Consider the following 21,199-nt stretch of genomic DNA (forward strand, 5'->3'; position numbering starts at 1 on the left):
TCAGCAACAACCTGCTCACTGAAGCCCAGTTTGAATTCTGCTAGGGCGACTCAGTTCCTGACTTTATTCCAACCTGGCATCGCTGCAGAGTTCCACATGGTAGTGTCCTTGGCCAAACCATTTTCAGCTGCTGCGTAAATGACCTTCCCTCCATCATAATGTCAGGAGTGGGAATGTTTGTTGATGATCGCACCGTGTTCAGTACCATTCGCCACTCCTCAGATACTGAAGCAGTCCATGTTCAAATGCAACAAGATCGAGATAATATCCAAACTTCAGCTGACAAATGGCAAGAAAGGTTCACACCACACAAATGCCAGGCAATGTTACCATCACTGAATTCCCTGCTATCGACATCGATGGGGTTACCATTGAGCAGAAAGTCAACTGGGCTCGCTACATAAATACAAGAGCAGGTCAGAGGGTAGGAATATTGAGGTGAATAACTCACCTTCTTGTGACTCAAAGTCTGTTTACCATCTGCAAGGCACAAGTCAGAATTGTGATGAAATACTCCCCACTTGACTGGATGGTGCAGCTACAACAACACTCAAGAAGCTTGACACTACGTACCATATCCACAAGCTTCCACTCCCTCCACCATTGAAGCTCAGCAGCAGCAGAGCATATCTACAAGATGCACTGCAGAAATTCACCAATGATCTTTTGACAGCACCTTCCAACACCAGAGGAAATTCCATTCAGAAGGACAAGAGCAGCAGATAAATGGGAATATCACCCCCTGCAAATTGCTCTCCAAGCCACTCACCATTTGGGAATAAATTGCCATTCCTTCAAAATCCTGGAATTCCTTCCTTGTAGAAATTTTGGGTCAACTTGTAGCACATGGACTGTGGTGGTTCAAGAAGGCAATTCGCCACTGCTTTCTCAAGGGCAGCTGGGGATGGACAATAAATGCTGGCCAACCAGTGAAGCCCAGCTTCCATGATTCAATTAGAAATAGTCAGTTTACACATAACACAGTGACCAGAAAATCTACTTTCATGCTATATTTTGAAGACTAATATTGGCATGGATATCAGAGAACGCTACCATAAAATTGCTACAGTGTGGAAACAGGCCTTTGGCCCAACAAATCCATGCTGACCTTCTGAAGAGTCACCCAGACTGCATTTCCCATGACTAACACAACTAATCTACACATCCCTGAATACAATGGGCAATTTAGCTTGGCCAATTCATCTAACCTGCATAGCTTTGTAACTGTGGGAGGAAACCAGAGCACATCCATGCAGACACAGGGAAAATGTGCAAACTTGACATAGACAGTCACCTGATGCTGGAATTGTGAGGTAGCAGTTCTAACCACTGAGTCACCATGCCACTCCATGGTCTTCTTTAAGACAATTACATGCTTTATATCCACCTGGGAGGGCAGGTGCAACCTTGGTTTAATATATTATCCAAGACATGACACCTGCGTATCAACTGAAGCTGGACTGGACTGTTTTACACAGGAGCTTCTGAGGTGGAACTTAAATCTTCTGATAAAGACACATGCTTAAAGTCACTGTCTGATTGCTAAGATAAACAAAAGTGTCATCATCATAAATTTAAACAATAACTTTTCTAAATTGCATAGTGTCCTTCAGTTATAATTTTTTTTCTTTTCCAGCCCCATTCTACGTCGGAAACTGCACAATGGCTGGGTATTGAGAGTGAAGTACTTTGCACATTTGAACTGTTTCGCCTGCTGTTCTCCAGACAGCGTGCATTCACTGGTCCTGGATGACATACGCAAGCTTGGAGACTGTCAGTGAGTTACAAGCATTTATGCACAAAGCTGTAAATTTAATCCTTTGTGGAATTATGTAACTGTACTTTCTATTGAAATGTGTCGACAGCTGCCAAATAATGGCCATAGATGTGACTTTCTTATCATAGTTAAGCCTGTTTTGTGATCCCACAAAAATGCTGCAATATGTCAAGATATTTCAGAAATACATCTGAATATGTCAGGATAAAAGGCGTTAATTCAACACCCTCTTTGGCCATTATTCTCTTTTTGAATTAATATGTCCCACAATCTGGCTAAAGCAGTCAGACCCTAGCACTGGAAGTATGATTTTTCTGCAGCAGCCCACACCACTTTCTGATAGCCTGATGCATGCCATTGTCAGTTGTTTTTATTTCTTTGGGATAGCAGTTGAAGACTTTAAAATGATGCTGAAACTCCACTGAAGGGCCTTACATGATCAATGTTTTTGGCAAATTCTGTTTACAAAATGGATGCCACTGCTCAGACTGCATATCGGGCCTCAATTGCCAAAGCTAATGCAAATTTAATCAGGATAATGCTGTTGTTCAAAGAAATATTAGCATCTATTCAGGTGGGATCTTGCATAAAAGAAAAACTCAATGGGTGCAAATTTATGCCCGAAAGGTCGATTTTCCTGCTCCTCGGATGCTGCCTGGCCTGCTGTGCTTTTCCAGCACCACATACTCCTCTCTAATCTCCAGCATCTGCAGTCCTCACTTTCGGCAAGTTTATGCGACTTAATGTCTTTCACTTTTTTTTGGAATGTCAATAGACAATATAGACAATAGACAATAGGTGCAGGAGTAGGCCATTCTGCCCTTCAAGCCAGCACCACCATTCATTATGATCATGGCTGATCATCCTCAATCAGTATCCTGTTCCTGCCTTATCCTCATAACCCTTGATCCCACGATCCTTAAGAGCTCTATCCAACTCTTTCTTGAAAGTATCCATAGACTTGGCCTCCACAGCCTTCTGGGGCAGAGTATTCCATACACCCACCACTCTCTGAGTGAAGAAGTTTCTCCTCAACTCTGTTCTAAGTGGCCTACTCCTTATTTTTAAACTGTGTCCTGTATTCTCTGGTTTGGGGCTCACCCATCAGCGGAAACATGCTTCCTGCCTCCAGAGTGTCCAATCCTTTAATAATCTTACATGTCTCAATCAGATCCCCTTTCAGCCTTCTAAACTCAAGGGTATACAAGCCCAGTCGCTCCAATCTTTCAGCGTAAGATAGTCCCGCCATTCCAGGAATTGACCTCGTGAACCTACGCTGCACTCTCTCAATAGCCAGAATGTCTTTCCTCAAATATGGATCAATCCATGGATCAGAAGAAAATTTGCTGGAATTAAAGGAATAAATATCTGCCCACATTTTGGATATCAGAAATTTGAAGTTATTGTTTTTGTCTTGCATAATGACAATGCCCTTTTTCAAGTCGCTTGAAACATTTGAAAAATCTGTGTATTTGGATGTACTGAGATCATAAAAGGTACCACATGAATGCAAGTACTTTTTAAATTCTCAAATTGTGTTGTAACAGCTTGAATTTTTCCTAGATAAGGCAAAGATTCTCAGAACTGACACGCAATGGCCTAATAATTATAAGTATTTTGTGTTAAAAGTATTTTTGTAGAAGACCTTTGTGCAGTAATATTGTTTATGTACAGTGTTTCTGACTTATTACCCATCTCCTGATTTAGTAGATGGTGAGATTAGCACATCCTAAGATCAGCTCATTGATCGATCAGCTGTAAAAGTTAAAACTAACCTTTTTATGTATTGTAGTTACTGCATTAAATTTTAATCTGTGTGAACCATTTTCTTCCTCATGTTGTAGATATTGATTTGTATCCATTCATTGATTTTTGGTGGGATTTTTCAATTCTTCATGCATAGTTACTTCCTCTATTCCATTGTGTCTTGAAAAGCTTTCAAAACTGTACCATTTGGGCTTAAAACCTCTTCAGGGTCATGCAACTTCAATGATTCTGTCTTGTTCTGCAGCTTGTGAAGAAGGTATCCCAGATGTTGACACTAATTGATGTTGTTTGTGTCCCCAGCTGTAGCTGAAGCCTGTGGTATTGGAATTAGGGACATGGTAACCTTGACAAGTAGACATGCTATAAGACCTCCTTTGTGTTGGCATTTTTGGACCAATGCATGTCTTTGTTCCTGCTTCAACTCCTCTTGATGTTGTTTGAGATTCAATAGTAGTTCCTGCAATACTCATGTCTCTCCTAATCACCCTGCAGCCAGGGAAATTAGTAAAGTACAGCTGCAGCTAAAAAAGTCTGATTTTTTAAAAATATATTTTGTATGTATATATGAGCTATGAAAGACTCCCCAAATCCAGTTAAAGCAGACAGTAAAAGTGCTAGAAAGTCCCCATAACTATTCAAAGACTTGCTTTAAAAGGGTTTGGTATCCCACTTAAAACTGTGTTTTAGCCTATTCTCTTAATATTTGCATAATATTTTTATAGATGGGCTTAAGAATGGTCAAATTAAACTCTCCCAGATATTAGTCTCTGAAAAGGCTGCTAACACAGGTAGGTGTACAAAAAAAACCTACTACCAATTGCAACATCGGTTTGAATTGAGGCCCCTGGCAACAGTGTCAGCCGTAATAAGGAAACCATTATTATAGGCATTGGCCATGTTTATATTTGAACCAACAAGGTAACTTATGAAAATGTATTATGGCACTCCATTCTGTTATGAAAAGTATAAGCAGTCTATGGCAACCCTGGTTATCATATCAGATTCCCCTCAATCCTTAATGCCGACTATTGCTCACTACTTCTCCCTCAGCCTACCCTAATTTCCTAATTTGTGACTGGCCGCAACCATTGTGCTAAGACATATGTGTGATTACTCTTTGTTTCCTCGGTCCTATCTTTGGGATATACCTCATTGTATACAATTTTTGTGCCCTTTGGAATTCCTGAAGCAGTTCACCTTTCACGACAACTCCTCCCATACATTGAAACAATCTCAAAATTCTGCTCCTTAGTGACGCTCCCAGTCTAACTCGTCCTTGTTGCTATTCACCTTACTGCTCTCAGAAAAATGAATGGTCACATTGTAAGGCATGCTTAGCTAATTCCCAGCACTTATTTTTTATTCTCTCTTGGGATTTAAGCATTGCTGGCATGGACAGCTTTCATTGCCCATTTATAGATGACCTTGAGATGGTGGTGCTGAGTTGACTTCTGCAGCTAGAGTCCATGTGCTGTAGGTCGATTTACAATGCCATTTGGGGGAGTTCCATGTTTTTGATCCAATGACATTGAAACAGCAGCAATATATTTCCAAGTTAGGATGGTGGATAGCTTTGAGGGGAACTTGCAATTGGCAGTGTTCCCACATACACTCGGTTCTGCTATAACATGTAGTCCCGTTCTCATGCAACTCTGTGTTACAAGAAATAGTGTAATAGCAGCACCATTTAAACTAATGGGGCCGGAATTGCATTATAACCAATATATGCTCCAAACGTTTGCACTATTGAAACAGCATCCCCAATTTGTCAATCGGATTACAGTGAATTCACATTAACAAAATGCACATTATAGCAGAACGAACTGTACCTGCTCCCCTTGTCCTTCTCGGTGGCAGTGGTCATGGGTTGTAAATCTAGCTTGGCTATCTAAGTGAAGACAGAATGTTAAAATAAGAGGTGGTGTTTTCGGGATGTCATCCTGTAAGTAATGGAGTGCCACACAGATCAGTGCTTTACAGTAAATATTAATGATTCGGATGAAGGCAGTGAACATATTATCATCAAGTTTGCAGATGCCAAAAAATAGATAGGAAGGCAAGTGTTAAGGATGACACAAAGTGTCATGGAGTGATATAATCAAGATAAATGAGTGAACAAAAACTTAGAAGATGGAATAGGATATTGGAAAATGTGAGGTTATACACTTTGAGAGGAATAATAAAGGAGCTGAATATAATTTAAATGGAGAAATGCTGCAGAAAGCTATACTACAAAAGAATCATGCATAAATCATAAACAGTAGTCCACAAGTTCCGCACATAAACAGAACAGCAAATGGAAGGTTTGTCTTTATTTCAAAGAGGATGGGATATATAAAAAGGGAAATTTTGCTAAAGCCACACAAGGCTGAGAAAACTGTGAACAGTTTCCTTTTGTCGAAGGAAGATGTACTGGCACTGGGGGAAGTCCAATGACGGTTCGCTAGGTTGATTCTGAGGGATTTTCCTATCAGGGGAGGTTAATAAATTGGGCCTGAACTCATTGGTATTTAGAAGAATGAGAGACAATATTATTTAGACATAAAATTCTTAGAGGCTTGATGAGTAGATGCTGAGAGATTGTTTACCCTTGTAAGAGGGCATAATCTTGGAAAAAAAAGGCAATGATGAGAAATGTATTTTCCCAGAGGATAGTGCAACTGTACCACAGAGTGCTACTGAGCTGTTGTTAAGTATATTTAAGGTTGTGATACATTTTTAATCAGTAAAGGAATCAGGAGTTATGTGTAGTTGAGGATTATCAGATCAACTATGATTCTTATTGAATGGCAGAGCAGACTCGATGGGCCAAATGGCTGACTTATTTTCTTAAATCCTATGTCTACTAAGTGAGATTATGGAAGGGAATTCCAGAACTTGGGCCCTACGTAGCTGAGGTCTGAAATGAGCAATTACTGAGACCTCTGAAGGTTGTAGGGCTTAAAACAAATTATGGAACTTTGACAAATGTGGCTTTTATGGACTGTATACCTGCAGAATGTTGTCAATAGATTGCTAAATCAGAACCAATAACTATAGTGGGGAATTATATGGATCTGGGAGCAGGGTTGCATCTATCCTGTGAGCTTGAAGATATAAGAAGTGAGCAGATCTGAATGAGAATAGGTGACAAGGTCTCACTCACTAACAGGAGAGTTGATAACTACCTGGCAATGCCTTTTGTTTTGGAAAAACACACTGAATTGAGTGCCTATTAGGCAGTCACACAGCTGAGTAGTAACAGGTCTTCACAGGGATCTAAGACCTTGAAGGAGTTTATCCAGTCTGCCAAGAGGTGGTTGCTAATCAAATGCTGTCCAGCAGTACACCACAGGGAAATGGTGGTTCCTTCCAATGCTACATCTGTCCGAAATCTCTGATGGAGCCACTGATGAAGGTAAATGATGGCAGGAAGAAGGGAGAGTTTGTGAGGTAAGTGAGGTAGGGGTCCTTCGATCAGGAGCTTAATGCCTTCGAACAAGGGATCGCCAGATGTAAGCCTGATGGGTTTTACTTTTTGTACTTCCTATATTCTGGATCCTCCCTGCTATGGCACCTTAAGGTGTGCACTAATTGCCTACTTAGCATTGAGCTAATCACTTAGCATTGAGCAGAAAATCCCACTGTGGTCTTAATTGGTATTGAGGAAACATCTCTCTTTTCAATTAATTAAATGCACCCTTGTCACTAACTCTGTTAAGGGGCAAAAGGAGTATTAAATTTGACCCTACATGATCTTTATTATAGGATAAATATACTCAATCACAAAGCAAAACCCTTGCATTTGTTATGGCTTTGTAAACTGCATGGCAGTGCTAATCTCTGCTGACAATATTCTTTATCTCTGACTGCAGGCCAATTAGAACAGCTTCAATCCCAAGGGGTGTTAATGCATTTGATTATTGTGTGAAAGCAAATACCATTGTTACAGGGGGTAAGTTCAAAATTAAGTTTTCTTCCTAAATTCCTTACTGCTCCTTGAACATATTGGTGCACTCTTAAAAATGTGATCTAAAGAATTATGCACATTTTGTCAACTTGATCAACGTTCAGTTGTGGCTTGGATTATTTGCTTAACAAAAATTACACTCTTGCATTTGTTAGATGATTCCAAGCTTAGAAAGTACAGTGTCCTGACCTTGTTGCTTTTTGGCATTTTAAGCCCACATTTTATTTTCACTTTGTCTCTGCACATATTAAGGTGCAGAAGTGACACAGATTTGCATAAATAAAGATGAAAAGAAGAATAAACTGCACATGGAAATTGAAATAACATGCTGCAATTCTCAAAATGCAAAGCTGTTATTTCACATTTGGAAAATATAAATATCTTTTATGGGTCTGAGTAACAAGTGTGGCAAGGCTCATGTTGACATCAGGAGCAGCATATTTTGTGGTTTTCAAAAGCAGTCTGGCAAATGCTGAATTGTCAATCAACAGGGATTAATATTCAGCCTCACACCTTACTAAACCCGCTAAACTCGCTCACCACTGGGAAAAACTCAACGAGGGCACATGAGAGACTTAAAGCAGATTCAACTCGCCACTTGCTCCAAACAAACTCTATATCTCAGGCTAGACTCTATAGAACCAGCCACATGCACTGATATCCATGGACATGGGCACTTGGTATGTGCCACCCTCTAAGAGCCCTCATGGCACATCTCTGATTAACTTTAGGATGCATTTACAAGTCAGTGCTTCATCTAAGGCTGCACTGGCAGCTATCATTGTAATGCTACAGCAAGTGCTCAGAGACACACACTCAGCTCGGAACTGGACTCTGCTCAATTTCTTAATGCTCACTCACTCTGACTCCTTCCCGGATGCTCTCTGCATCCTGCCTTGTATTGCCTTGTATTTCCTTTGTGCACTTTGGCCCCTCAGTCAGAGATACAAAGCTCATATTATTGCTGCCTTGCCTTGGCACTTAGCACAAAGCTGTGAAGGTTGTCATGATTGTCAGCAGTCCTCAGTTCAGTCAAGGACAGTGGCCATTGCTCAAGGATTTCTGACACGGTAAGTCAAGGGCAGCCTCTGATACCAGTCCAGGGACTGCTCAGTGCAGTCAATCTGTCCACTCTATGTAAAAGGGGATCAGCTGAATATCAGGCAGCCAACCATCTGTCTTGACTCTGTGTGCCTTGTTGGGGGTTGTTTTCCTCCTGGAATGAGAAAAAGTCAGGCATTAAGGGAGATGAAACTGTGCAGCACCGGTATTACTTTTGGTGTATGTGGAGAGGTATCGAGTGAATAGGCAGTGTGGATAGCACACAGGATTAGTGGTGTTGGGGTAGGTGAGAGCGAGTGAGAGAAGATGTGGCATGTGATCTGGGAGTTGCTGAGCATGAGCCTTGTTAGATATGGCACAGTCACGGAGAAATAGTGAGTGTGAGATATTAGAGAGAAGATGGTGTCACTTATCATGGCAGAATGGAAATTGAACTCAATTAGCTTTATTGTCACAGATACTCACATGAGTATAGTGAAAAGTTTACAAAGTGCTTTCTCAGGGACATAGGTACCTATGTACTGACCTGATCTACTTCCTACAGTGCTGTGCATTCTTCCAGATGGCTGAAACTGCTCAGACCCAGGTGGCAACCTGCACCTCAGTGGCACAACTTGGTGACATAAGCCTCCACTGCTGGTTTCGGCAGAGGAAGTCCTGCATCTGCACCACTCCATACAGCAGGACCTGAGGACTCTGCATGCATATTTTCCTGTATCTGTCACAACCAAGCCAAATCTAATATGCTTATTACATTCACAATCATGTAATGTCTCAAAAGGTAATGTAAAGTCAGTGATTGCAATTGAGAAGCTCACATTCTTTACACCAGCAACATTTTGCCCAGCTCCAGCTAGTCTCCGATGCTTCCAAAGCATTCTGTCCAAAAAAATGTTATGTGGTTAGTTGGCAGTACAGAACGTAAGTATTTTTGAGAGAATATGCATTTTGTTGCAGAATTTCATCTTGCACTCATAAGGATAATTCGCTGGAAATTCCAGAATAACAACATTTATATTGTGTGACACTCTCTTTGATGTTTTGCAGCCTCAGGCTTGTTGGGTCTGATCAGTACCTTACTTGCTTCAAACAGCTGAAGAAATATGCTTGTTTGCTGCAGTCTGTCAGTTGTTGTGTTACTTAGAATTATGCTGACACTGAAATTCATGGACAACATTACTCAGTTGTGTGATAGGTAGATGGCATTCACTTTTCAGGGCAATACCTTGTCAGTACTCTCCCCTCATACAGTATCAATTTTGTTTTTCCTTTACCCTGGTATTTGTTCACATTGCCCTGATAAATGCAAGACAAAAGGCTTTGACAAAATGTGTCTTTTTCAGCAATATTCACGTAGATACATATTCAGTCAATGATATGTTAAGCTAACTTTTCCATCACTATGATGAATCTGGACCAGAAACTGATGAAGACCAGTGAGTGCAAGGCTGAAGAATAAACATTACCTGGTGCAAATTAGGATGCAGGCAGCAGAGGTTTAGATGAATTCACTTTTATGAAAGCCAAAAATGGCCCCTCAGTGAAGCAATAACTACAATGCAAAAATACAAGAGAATCCGTCAACATAGTGATGTATTTATTTTTACATTAACTTGTGTGCAAAGAGGCTCTTGAACTCAAAAGCATAGCTGTGGAATTGGCAGCTGAGCACCAGGTGTCCTCTTGTATATCTTACCAATGCACAAGTTGCATGTCCTGCTGGAGAGGTGTCAACAAATAAACAGGCCACATTGGAATTTTCCTGTGTCCCAGCAGATTTTAAATTCAAGTATCTACAATTCAGAGATTTGAACTTCTCACATTTCATGTCTAGGAGAAGATAAAATTCTCCGCCTTTGGAATCCTAATATGTTCTCCAAGCCAAAAGCATTGATATACGGCCACACCTGCATCATTACTGATGTAGTAATCAATGAAGCAGATCAACATATCATTAGCCTGTCAACTGAAGGGGTAAGTTACTATTTTATTTTATTTTCATTTTGTTTTGAATAGCTGTTGCTAAGTGTGTATTCATATTTGAGTTAGAAAATAGAATGGAAACTGTAGCGTGAATATCCAGGACCCGAGAACCACATTCTCGTAAAGCACTGGAGAAGTGCCATAACGTGTGAAATATATTTTTTTGAATGAGATGTTAAACTGGGGTCTCAGCTACTCTCTCAGATGGAATGAATGGAGTTAGTGTCTCCACTCTCAGGCTACTATCTATTACTCAGCTAGCAGCATCTTAATAGATAAGCCAGTCATCTAAATCATTGTTTATGGGATCTTACTAGTCATGCTTCCATGCATTACAACAGTAACTATAGATCAAATTGTGTAGTGCTTTGGAATGTTAAGAAAGGCACTATATGCATGCAAGTTATTCATTACCTGTTGCGTATGAGTTTCTGTTTTGATTTTCTGTAATATGTGTACATTTATGTTTTTATCCTTGTTCATTCACCTGCACAACGATGCTGTTTATCTTTTAGCCTTGAGTCTAATAAAGGGTGGAATTACATGAAACTCATGGCTGATTGCTTGGAAACCACTGTTTTCACAAGTCTAACATTAGAATGTTGGAGATCATTCACTGTCATGTGGCGATGTACAATTTATAGGATCTCTCTCATCTCAAGTTGTTGGATGATTCAAACATTGATGATAGCAAGCATTATTGGTACAGATTGTGCTTTAGTGTATACCATAAAGAACTGGATATCTTGAAGTTTATTAACAGTACTAACTATTTACATGGCTATAGCATTACAGGCATGTACACATAGTCTGGATTCTGTGCTTACTGATAATACTTTGCAATACCAACACATAATAGTCTGACTGATCACACTGTACTGCCTCCAAAGCATAAAGAGCATGACTAAAGATATTTCAGGCACCTTTTATACTGGAACATGACATTGTGTGATGTCATGTGAATGTCTTAAAGGTACAAGCATGTCTAATCTGGAATCTATGCTATAATTAAACAACAATTTAGTGTTATTTGGGTCAGTGATAACTTGGACACTAATGGCTCTGGACTTCCAGACTCTATTGATGACTGCATCCGAGCTGCATCCTTGGATTCTGGGCAGGGGCCTACAATTACTTGAGCAGTGCATGAATGAGTAAAAGGAGAAAGTGAGGTCTGTAGATGCTGGAGATCAGAGCTGAAAATATGTTGCCGGAAAAGCACAGCAGGTCAGGCAGCATCCAAGGAACAGGAAATTCGACGTTTCGGGCACAAGCCCATTCCTGATGAAGGGCTTGTGCCCGAAACGTCGAATTTCCTGTTCCTTGGATGCTGCCTGACCTGCTGCGCTTTTCCATGAATGAGTAAAAGGCAAGGTTTATGGTAAGCTAGGAGTTGGGAGCTTAGTGCAGCTACAATATAAGAAGCATGGTGTGGCCTGTCTTACCTTGGAGAGCTGCATACATCAACAAACATGCAGATTGGTGAGAAAATTGCAGGTAGACCCATAGTTAGCAAAGTTATGGTGATACCAAGGGAGTCCCAGGTTGTTTCACTAAGTTGATTTAGAAATGCAAACACCTCCTGTATTTATTTTTTCTCTGTACTAAACAGAACCAATTGCTTAAATATTTTTATGCATCACTGCTCTGCTGTACTTATTACTAGATGTAGAAGCTGTTGGCTTCAAGAATCATGCACCTTTTAATACTTAAAGACTTGAAGTTCAGCATGATCCCGATATATATTTTTTAAATTATTCACTACTAGCAATAAGGTACTGCGTCCACTCTAGTGGGTTTGCAATGAACCACAGTGCTCTAATAATAGTATTTAGATTAGATTTTATTCTCGCACTTTATTTGTGTAAGATTACAACCCCAAACCAAACTAAATTGGAAATGTAGCTAATATCAGCTTCCTTTTCTCCTCCTCAAAGATGTTCAGGGTCTGGGATGTTCAGACACTTGCTGTGTTGCAGGTCTTCACGACGGGTGAACGTAAAGGAGATCGGCATATTAACATAATGATCTTTGATGCTAAAAATAAGAGATTAATAACTGGTAGGTTATCAAGTTATCGACAAGTAAATGCAGATAATCAATATGACAATTGAATTATTCAGGCTACTTCAGTTCATGCTTAGTTTAGAAATTATGGTGACAGGTTCCTCAGGACATACATTCTTGTCCCCAAAGCTACAATCATATTTGGGACATTTGTCTTCTCATAAGGGAAATTACTTGAGGCAAATGGTGTTTTGTTCAGGAACAAGTTTCTAACTTTACACTGTTAGTAGGGAACTTCAACTGCTTGAAATGCATATGATTGTCCTACCATTCAAATGAATTGTCAGTTTGAAAAATCAGTTTCAGTGCCTAAATGTCCAATATTAACTTGCAACATACAAGCATCTTTGAAGAAATGCAAATTATCCCTCTAGTTTCATTTTTGAGAAGAGATCTCTGCATTTGCTGAATGCAAATTGGTATTAATTGTTATTCTCCAGAAAGATAGTTGATGCAGGATAGAACAGCAAAACAATCATTGCACACTTCTATATTCACTTACAAAGTTGCATCTTACAAATATGCACCTCCTAGTTAGGATTCCATCCAATTTCATCCTGGATGTCTGGGCCTCTGACCCCTGTCCATGGCAATGGAAATCAATGCTGTGATTGGCATGCTGGTGCTGGTTGCCATGCACAAAACATTGAAACAGCACTCAGCTTAGAGAGAACAATGATGACTCTATTTGCAAGATTGTTGGTAAGACCAATCTTGTAATGTGTGGAACTATCGGTACCCCAGTTTGTATATTGAGCAATGAAGTTTGGCTGGTGGTAGACAGTAGTAGAGATGTTCTCCTTGCTGATTTCTTATCTAGCATATCAAAGAAAGGGAGCACCTGAAGGTGTGAAAGGAAATTCTTACATTCACTTGCAGGTTCAAATATAGCAAACCTATCATCTGCATATGGAAAAAATGCAAAGGGTTGGTGTTGGGTGTCATTCCATTGAAGACATGCTCCTCATGAAGACCAAATGTTTGTGAGAGCTGGGTGATCCCATCATTCATTTGGACATACACAGTGAGATTACAACTGAATTCAACTGTATAAATTGTTGAATTCATAAGCTTGATGAATAGAGATTCTCACAAAAGTGGCAGGTCTAGATAATTATCATAGAGTCCTTTCATCAAATAACTAAATAAACCTTGTTAAACTTGTGCAACAACTACCAGCTGTTAGATACTGTGTTTAGGTGTTCTTTGAGAAGTATGGCACTGTGTCACTCCTGAGTTCTTCCTGACCAGGAGACCAGTGGGTCCAATTGCAGACTCTGGACAGTTTATTTAATACTCTTCATCTTACCCCCATCCCCAAGGACATTTGGATCCCATTACATCTAGTTTCAGACTTCCTCCTCAATAGGCAAAGCAGACATGTTTCAGTTTAATCCCATTTCTCTTTGTACTATGCTCTTCCTCAACATCGGGCTTTTAACGTTCAGAGCAGAATGTGCCAGAGCTCCTGTCCAGTGGTAAAGGGATGGGTTGGAAATCTATTTTATCATCTTCTACTGCTATTATGTATGTAGACTGGGAAGATCTATTTAATATTAAGACATCAAAGGTGTGCGTATCATTGATGCTTCACATTTAAAACCATTAAAGAGTAGGAAAAATTGTTTGAAAAGCAGTAAAGTATATGGAATCTGTAAAGTTGTAGAAATAGTGGCATAGAATATTTAAACTAAGGAGGAGTGATAACATTGCAAAAAGTAATGACAACACTGTCGTTGGAATATTGGCAATAATTTTCAACTACTGCTTGGATTATTTGAAGATTCCAACTTTTGGAAATGACAGACAAATAGAGCCAAACCCAAGAGACAAAAGGGCTGATTCACTTCTCAGATAAGCCTTTGACTATTGTCGAGCAGTTCTGTTTGAGAAGGCTACTTAACAAATGTAGGACATTAAACATCAATTTACAAACATCTTTGCAAGAAAATAAAACAAAGAACTGAAGATGCAAATAAAATAGAAGTTGTTGGAAAAACTCAGCAGGTTTGGCAACCCCTGTGGAGAGAAAACAGAACTGAAATTTTGAAGAAGGGTCACCAGACCTGAAACATTAGCTCTGTTTTCTTTCAACATCTTTGCAGTCTTCAAGTTGGTACAATTAGATATTTAAAATGTATTAAGTGATTATATTTCATGATGCATATGTAGTTGTAACTATTTAAACTTTGAAAAGTTTTGTGCCTGAAGAAGTCTTAAGACATATCTAATTGTGAAAAATTAAAATGCTAATCATTGATTGATACTAAGTGTTGACTATGTGCTCATTATGTAGCCACAATGGACAAATTAAGTCCCTATTTCAATGCCATAAAATATACAAAGCAGGTATATTTTTAACAACTAGTTCTATCCACATGGTTTAATCACTATTTTTTTCTATAATTTAAAAAATATTTTTCTTGTTTCTCCACCAGTTCCCACTCGTCGCCATGTCTTATTGCCCTTATGATTGTTTGTTTGTTGTTTGTTTGTTTCTACTCCAAGATCTCAAATTAAAATCTTGCAATCCTTATAATCCTACCTACTGGCACCTTGTACTGATCTGATTTTTCTCTTGGAGATCTATCTTGACCTAGGCCAACTCTGTAGTTCAGAAAAAATATTATGCATTTGGATTGACCAGAAGTGATAATTGCTTCAGCATTATTTCTATGTTCACACATGTTGGATGACATACTGGAACATTCTGTATATATCTGATAGAACCCCCTCCATTATGAATTGACTAATAACACCAGGAGACATTCACTAAAAATAAGCCAATCCACTGTTATTAATACAAACTATAGCAAGTTCATGTAAATTATGCATGTGTTTGCTTGATTACGCAGGTTCCAACATAATAGAACTTGTACCTCTCATGTCTGCTGTGCAAGACAGTATGCTGGTTCCCCTATCTCATGAAAAATCCATCAATGTTCTGGTCTATAGCAAACTGAACACCAAGTTGGCCTCCATTTGCAGTAAATCTGTACTTAAGGTAAGTGTGTATCAAGTTACATTTGCATGGAGTGCCACTATTGATGCCACTTTGCATAATGTCAGCATTGCTGTGTGTTAATTAGTTCTTTCTTCTCTTCCTGTCACTGTGATGAACTCCTGTATCTGCTTCAATGAGATCTTGCAGACCTGCATGTCATGAATAAGGTGCATAGATTCAGTTTCTTTCAAAAGTACTTTAAAAAACTATTTTGCTTCTTTTGTCAACTGGCAGGCATTTAAGCCCATAGCAGCAGGTCAACTTCTAACCCAAGTGTCACGGTTCTAAGGACTAGTGCCCGTAATACTCCTAACTATTTAGTTAAATACAAGTATCCTAACTGTTTAGTTAAATAAAAATAAAATACTGCAGATGCTGGAAATCTAAAACAAATACAGGGAATCCTGGAGAAACTCAGCAGGTCAGGCAGCATCTATGGAGGGAGAAGCAGAGTTGATGTTTTGAATTTGGTGTGATGCTGCTTCAGAAGTTAAGCAGACTGCTTAAGAAGAACCATACTAGTCTCAAAATGTCAATTCTTTCTCTCTTACCACAGATTCTGCCAGATTGGCTCTGTTTCTCCATGTTTGTTTCTAATCTATTTTGTTTGTCCATACCTTGGAGGCTTTTGCAGGATCAGACCACTTCCAGTTGAGAAAGCACAATCCACATCTCATCATATTTTGACTTGGAATTTTTCCCTGAATAAACTATATAGTTCCTTGTTTGCCTTATTGAAATTTACACCTTCGAGATTTGCAGTGCTGTTATATTGCATTTATTCTGCATCCTCCTTTTTCTTTTGGCTTCTTGCATGATACTCAGGATTGCCACAATACTGGGTGATCCTGCTTCTGCATGACATCTCCTGTCAGTTACTCATTTCTCTTCCAATCCTGCTCCCTTCAATCTTCTTGCTATCACATCTTTCCAATTGATCATAAGACTTCCTTTTCTTCTTCCTGGCAACCCAATGTTCACTACTTCCCTCACCACGTGTCCCCTCTGCATTAAGGACATCTCTGTGGGTTGGAAGGGAAAGTACAATGAAAAAGCAAGGATCTAGTTGTCATGGTCAATGTGGATGCTAATTATAAAGGTAATAAAGAAGTTTGGCAGAAGTAATATACATAGTGGCTAAATTAAAAAAAAAGAAACTGTAGGAAGTGTTGTCTTTGGCAGAACCACAAGGAAATTAGCATAGGGTGAATACAGGTACACAATCTTTTATCCGAGATGCTTGGGTCCAGCTGGATTTCAGAATTCAGAATTTTTTGAATTTCAGAATAAGTGACAGCTTGACGGTGAAATTTTTAAAAATCTTACCAAACAGCAGGCGCACTGTGAGTAAAATGGGACCTGAAACAGAATTGGGGCCTACCAGTGCTGGGCCACACCCCCACATGTCGCATCTGAGTAACACGCATCAAGTGGGTGTTGAGTTGGGTTAACGATTTACATGCCAAACAACCTTGTTAATGAGAAAAAAATTCATTGCAAAAACCTTTGGATTTCAGAGCTTTTCAGATTTCGGGTTTTCCGATAAAGGGTTGTCTGCCTGTACAGACAAAGAGTTGAGTGCATGGGTCAAAATTTGATAGGAAATAAATGGGTTTTGGTTAATTGAATATTGGCTCCTGCAGTGGGAAAGAGGAAGTTGTACCAGTAGGATAGCCTTCACTTGAGTCATGCTCAGACCAGTGTTCTGATGAATTGTAAAAATAGGAGTGCAAAGAGTGGCTTAAATTAAATATTGGGTGTGCGGAGAGTTTGCAACAGGAAAAGAAAGTTGGGTAGCTCTGCCAAACAAAAAATTAGAACTGCACAATAGTGAGAAATTTTATCTTAGTTCAAAGGATTTTAGGGCAGATCAATATAAAGGAAATAAGTCTCTTTGGGGAATAGTTTATAATCCCCTTGACAGTAGCTATTGAGTGACAGCAGAAGAAATGGTTGCATTGGTTAAATCTAAACTTCACAGATTCTGGAAGAGTATCAGTGGATTGAAAAATCACAAAGTTAATATCTCTTTTTAGAAAAGCGAGATACAGAAAGCTGGAAACTGCCGACCAGACAGGTTAACACCGGGCAGAATTAAAGAAGTGGTAGCAGAATATTTAGACAATCAGGCAGAGTTCATAAGGTTTTGTGAAAGGGAAATCATTGCTTGACAAATGTATTAGAATTATTTAACAAGCATTGTGGATAAAGGGAAGCTAAGAGGATTAGCATATTTGGATTTTCGAAAAGTATTCAACATGCTTCTGCTTAAATGGTTATGAAATAAAATAAAAGCTCATGGTGTTTGGTGTGTAGTATAATAGCATGTGTTATAGTAGTGGGTAGAAGAATGCTGCCACCATTCCTCTTTTTGTGATAGTGTTTGAAGGTTTACTGTGGTACAGGGACAACCACTTCTAAGGGGCAGATTTTTACTGGCAGTACAGTGATTATGCGGACAAATATCAGAGTTGCACATGGGGACACTGCAGAATCTCCATTGTAGCTCTTCCTGAAGGAATTGCCCATGAAATTGAATTTTCCACCGGACAATTGTTCTACATCTGGAATGCTACGAAAGTCTACACAAAATAGAGAATTTGGATGGTTCTGAATCTTATCCATGCTCCTCATGATTTTATAAAATTCTATATCACTATAAATCTCAGCCTCCAATGCTCCAGGAAAAGAAAATCCCAGCCTAACCAGCCTCTCCTTATAACTCAAATGCTCCAGTCCTGGCAACATTCTTGCAAATATTTTCTATGCCTTCTCTTATTAAACAACAGCCTTCATATCAAATGGTCTCACCAATGTCCTGTACAGCCACAACATAACCTCCCAACTCTTATACTTAATGCTCTAACCAATGAAGGCAAGCATGCCAAATGCCTTTTTCACCACCCTGTCTACATGCCACTTCCAAAGAACTATGATTTTGCAATCGAGGTCACTCTATTCAAAACACTCTCTTGGGCCCAACCAGTAAACTGTATTGGTCCTTTCCTGGTTTGCCTTACAAAAATGCAACACCTTGCATTTATCTAAATTAAACTCCATCAGCATTTTCTCAGTACATTAGACCAACTGATCAAGATCTGTTTATAATCTTAGATAACCTTCTTCATTACGTACTGAACCACCAATTTTGGTGTAATCGCAAAGTTACTAACCATACCTCCTGCTTTTACTAACCAGTCTACCATGTGGGACCTTATGGAAGACCTTGTGCTGAAGTCCACGTAGACAATGTCTACTGGTTTGACTTCATCTATCTTCTTAGTAGCTTCTTCAAAAAACTCAATCAGATTTGCGAGACAAGACTTTCCACACGCAAAACCATGCTGTTAATCCCTAATCAGACCTTGTCTTTCCAAATGCATGTAAATCATACCTCTCAGAGCCCCATCCAAAAATGTACCCACCACTGACGTAAGGCTCACTGCTCTATAGTTCCCTGCTTTTTGTTGCAGCCTTTCTTAAACAATTGCACATTAGCCAGCCTCCAGTCTGCCAGCACTTCACCCATGGCTAACTTCTGAGTACCAAGATACTGAACCTATATTTAATTTACTCACAACCGTCAGACCCTTTATACTCCCTGACCCTGAGGGTCATGGATAGGGTAAATAGACAAGTCTTCTCCCTGGGGTGGTGGAGTCCAGAACCAGAGTGCATAGGTTTAGCGTGAGCAGGAGAAGATTTAAAAGACACCTAAGGGACAATTGTTTCACACAGAGGGTGGTGCGTATAATGAATGAGCTGCCAGAGGAAGTAGTGGAGGCTGGTACAATACAGCCTTTAAAAGGCATTTGGATGGGTATATGAATAAGAAAGGTTTAGAAGGATATGGGTCAAGTGCTGGCAAATGGGACTAGCTTAGGTTGCGATATCTGGTTGGCATGGACGGGTTGGACCGAAAGTCTGTTTCTGTGCTATTCATCTCTATGACTCTATGTGCAGGTTTGGTGAATTGACCATGCTAAATTGCCCATAGAGTTCAGGGATATGTTGGTTAGGTACATTCGTCAGGGGTAAATGTAGGATAATAGGATGGGGGAATGGGTCTGAGTGGGTTACTCTTCCAAGGGTTGATGTGGACTTGTTGGTCGGAAGGGCCTGTTTCCACACTGTACGGATTCTATGATAAGCTTAAATTTAAAAAATTAATTTATGGGATGAAGACATTACTGGCCAGGCCAGTATTTATTGCATGTCCGGAATTGCCCAGGGCTTTTTAAGAGTCAGCCAGATTACTGTGGGTGTGGAGTTACATGCAGACCAAACCAGGTAGGGATGGCAGTTTCCTTTCCTCAAGGACATTAGTGAACCAGATGGGTATTTTCTGACAATTGACAATACATTCATGGTCATCATCAGTCTCCTAATTCAAGATTCTTATTGAATTCAAATTCTACCATTTGCCTTGTCAGCATTTGAACCTGGATCCCCAGAACATTAGCTGGGTTTATGGATTAACAGTTCAGCAAAAAGACCACCCCTAAAATTAAGTTTTGCATTAACATAAGCAGGTTCTGTCCAACTTGAGTCACTTGGATCACCAATTTCTTCTACAAAAGTGTTAGGTATATTCCCTAATACTAATGATCCCATTGAATCGAGTAGGCATTTGTACAAGTAGGCATTTGTTAATTGCCTAAACTCCACCCTTCTGCCCATTCTCTGGAAGTGACTTATCATTTTACAGATGTGGCATTCTTATCTCTGAATATAACTCTCCAAAGTAAAATCTTTTTTGGATTGTCATAATTCTGACAAAGACTCATCAATACTTTTACCACTTTTGAATGGGATTCCCAAGTTCCATAGTCATTGTTCTTGAAGAAACCACAAGTTACTAACAAATTTATTTGTGCAATTCCATGGGTGCTGAGCTCTTCTGTAAAACTTCCAAGAACTCAATCTCAGTTTTAAAGCAATTGTCAAAAACTTCTGGGACTCCTTCTGAAATATCATTAGCAAAGGTTGTTGGAGGGGAAGGAGGCAGCTGAAAAGCATGGGGATGTTGGCAAAGGAGGAAGCTGCAATATGGGTGGTTGCAGAAAGAAACTGAGATGGTGGGGTGAAGAAGATGCCTGTCGTTTCAGACAAGAAGGAGGTTATAAGATTATGTGGAAGAAGGAGCAGGCTGCAAACTTAGTTCGATGAAAGAAGGAGGCTGAAACAGGGTCTTGAAAAGGAGAGAGGACGTCTAACAATGGAATACCTAACTGCCTGGGAGCCAGGAAAGCTTGAGATCACTCCGTAACAATTTCTTTAAAAAGCTTAACTCTCCTATTCGTAAATGAAGACAAATTCTGTGCATTGAAGTTATTACTGCATAAGATCTGGAACTACTATTTGAGGGGGAAATGTAGTGGGTGATATTGTAATCAATGGTCTCGATTGTTAAATTTAAACCTGTGATTAAGATCTGAGGTGCAATAAGGAGAATAGCAGCTGTCTCAGGTTTGCATATATGCAATAGAAATGCTTTACTTGTGATCTCACCAGTCTGCAGAAGATGTTGTGCAGGGTACTGATTTTTGTTTGTGCAGCAATTTCTGTCAATTATTTTGAAAGCATTTGT

At 39.6% G+C, this 21,199-nt stretch overlaps 1 protein-coding gene across 1 annotated transcript in view; it reads left to right on the forward strand.

Moving 5' to 3' along the window:
- Positions 1 to 21,199, forward strand: part of LOC132819370 (WD repeat-containing protein 64-like) — a 125,549-nt gene that overhangs the window by 45,424 nt on the left and 58,926 nt on the right. The window contains exons 8-12 of the mRNA XM_060830845.1: positions 1,637 to 1,777; positions 7,399 to 7,478; positions 10,390 to 10,529; positions 12,476 to 12,599; positions 15,461 to 15,609. Of these exons, the coding sequence (XP_060686828.1) occupies positions 1,637 to 1,777; positions 7,399 to 7,478; positions 10,390 to 10,529; positions 12,476 to 12,599; positions 15,461 to 15,609 (634 nt within the window). The remainder of the gene's footprint in view (positions 1 to 1,636; positions 1,778 to 7,398; positions 7,479 to 10,389; positions 10,530 to 12,475; positions 12,600 to 15,460; positions 15,610 to 21,199) is intronic.

This window comes from Hemiscyllium ocellatum, chromosome 10 (assembly GCF_020745735.1).
Source record: "Hemiscyllium ocellatum isolate sHemOce1 chromosome 10, sHemOce1.pat.X.cur, whole genome shotgun sequence".
NCBI classification, from domain to species: domain Eukaryota; kingdom Metazoa; phylum Chordata; class Chondrichthyes; order Orectolobiformes; family Hemiscylliidae; genus Hemiscyllium; species Hemiscyllium ocellatum.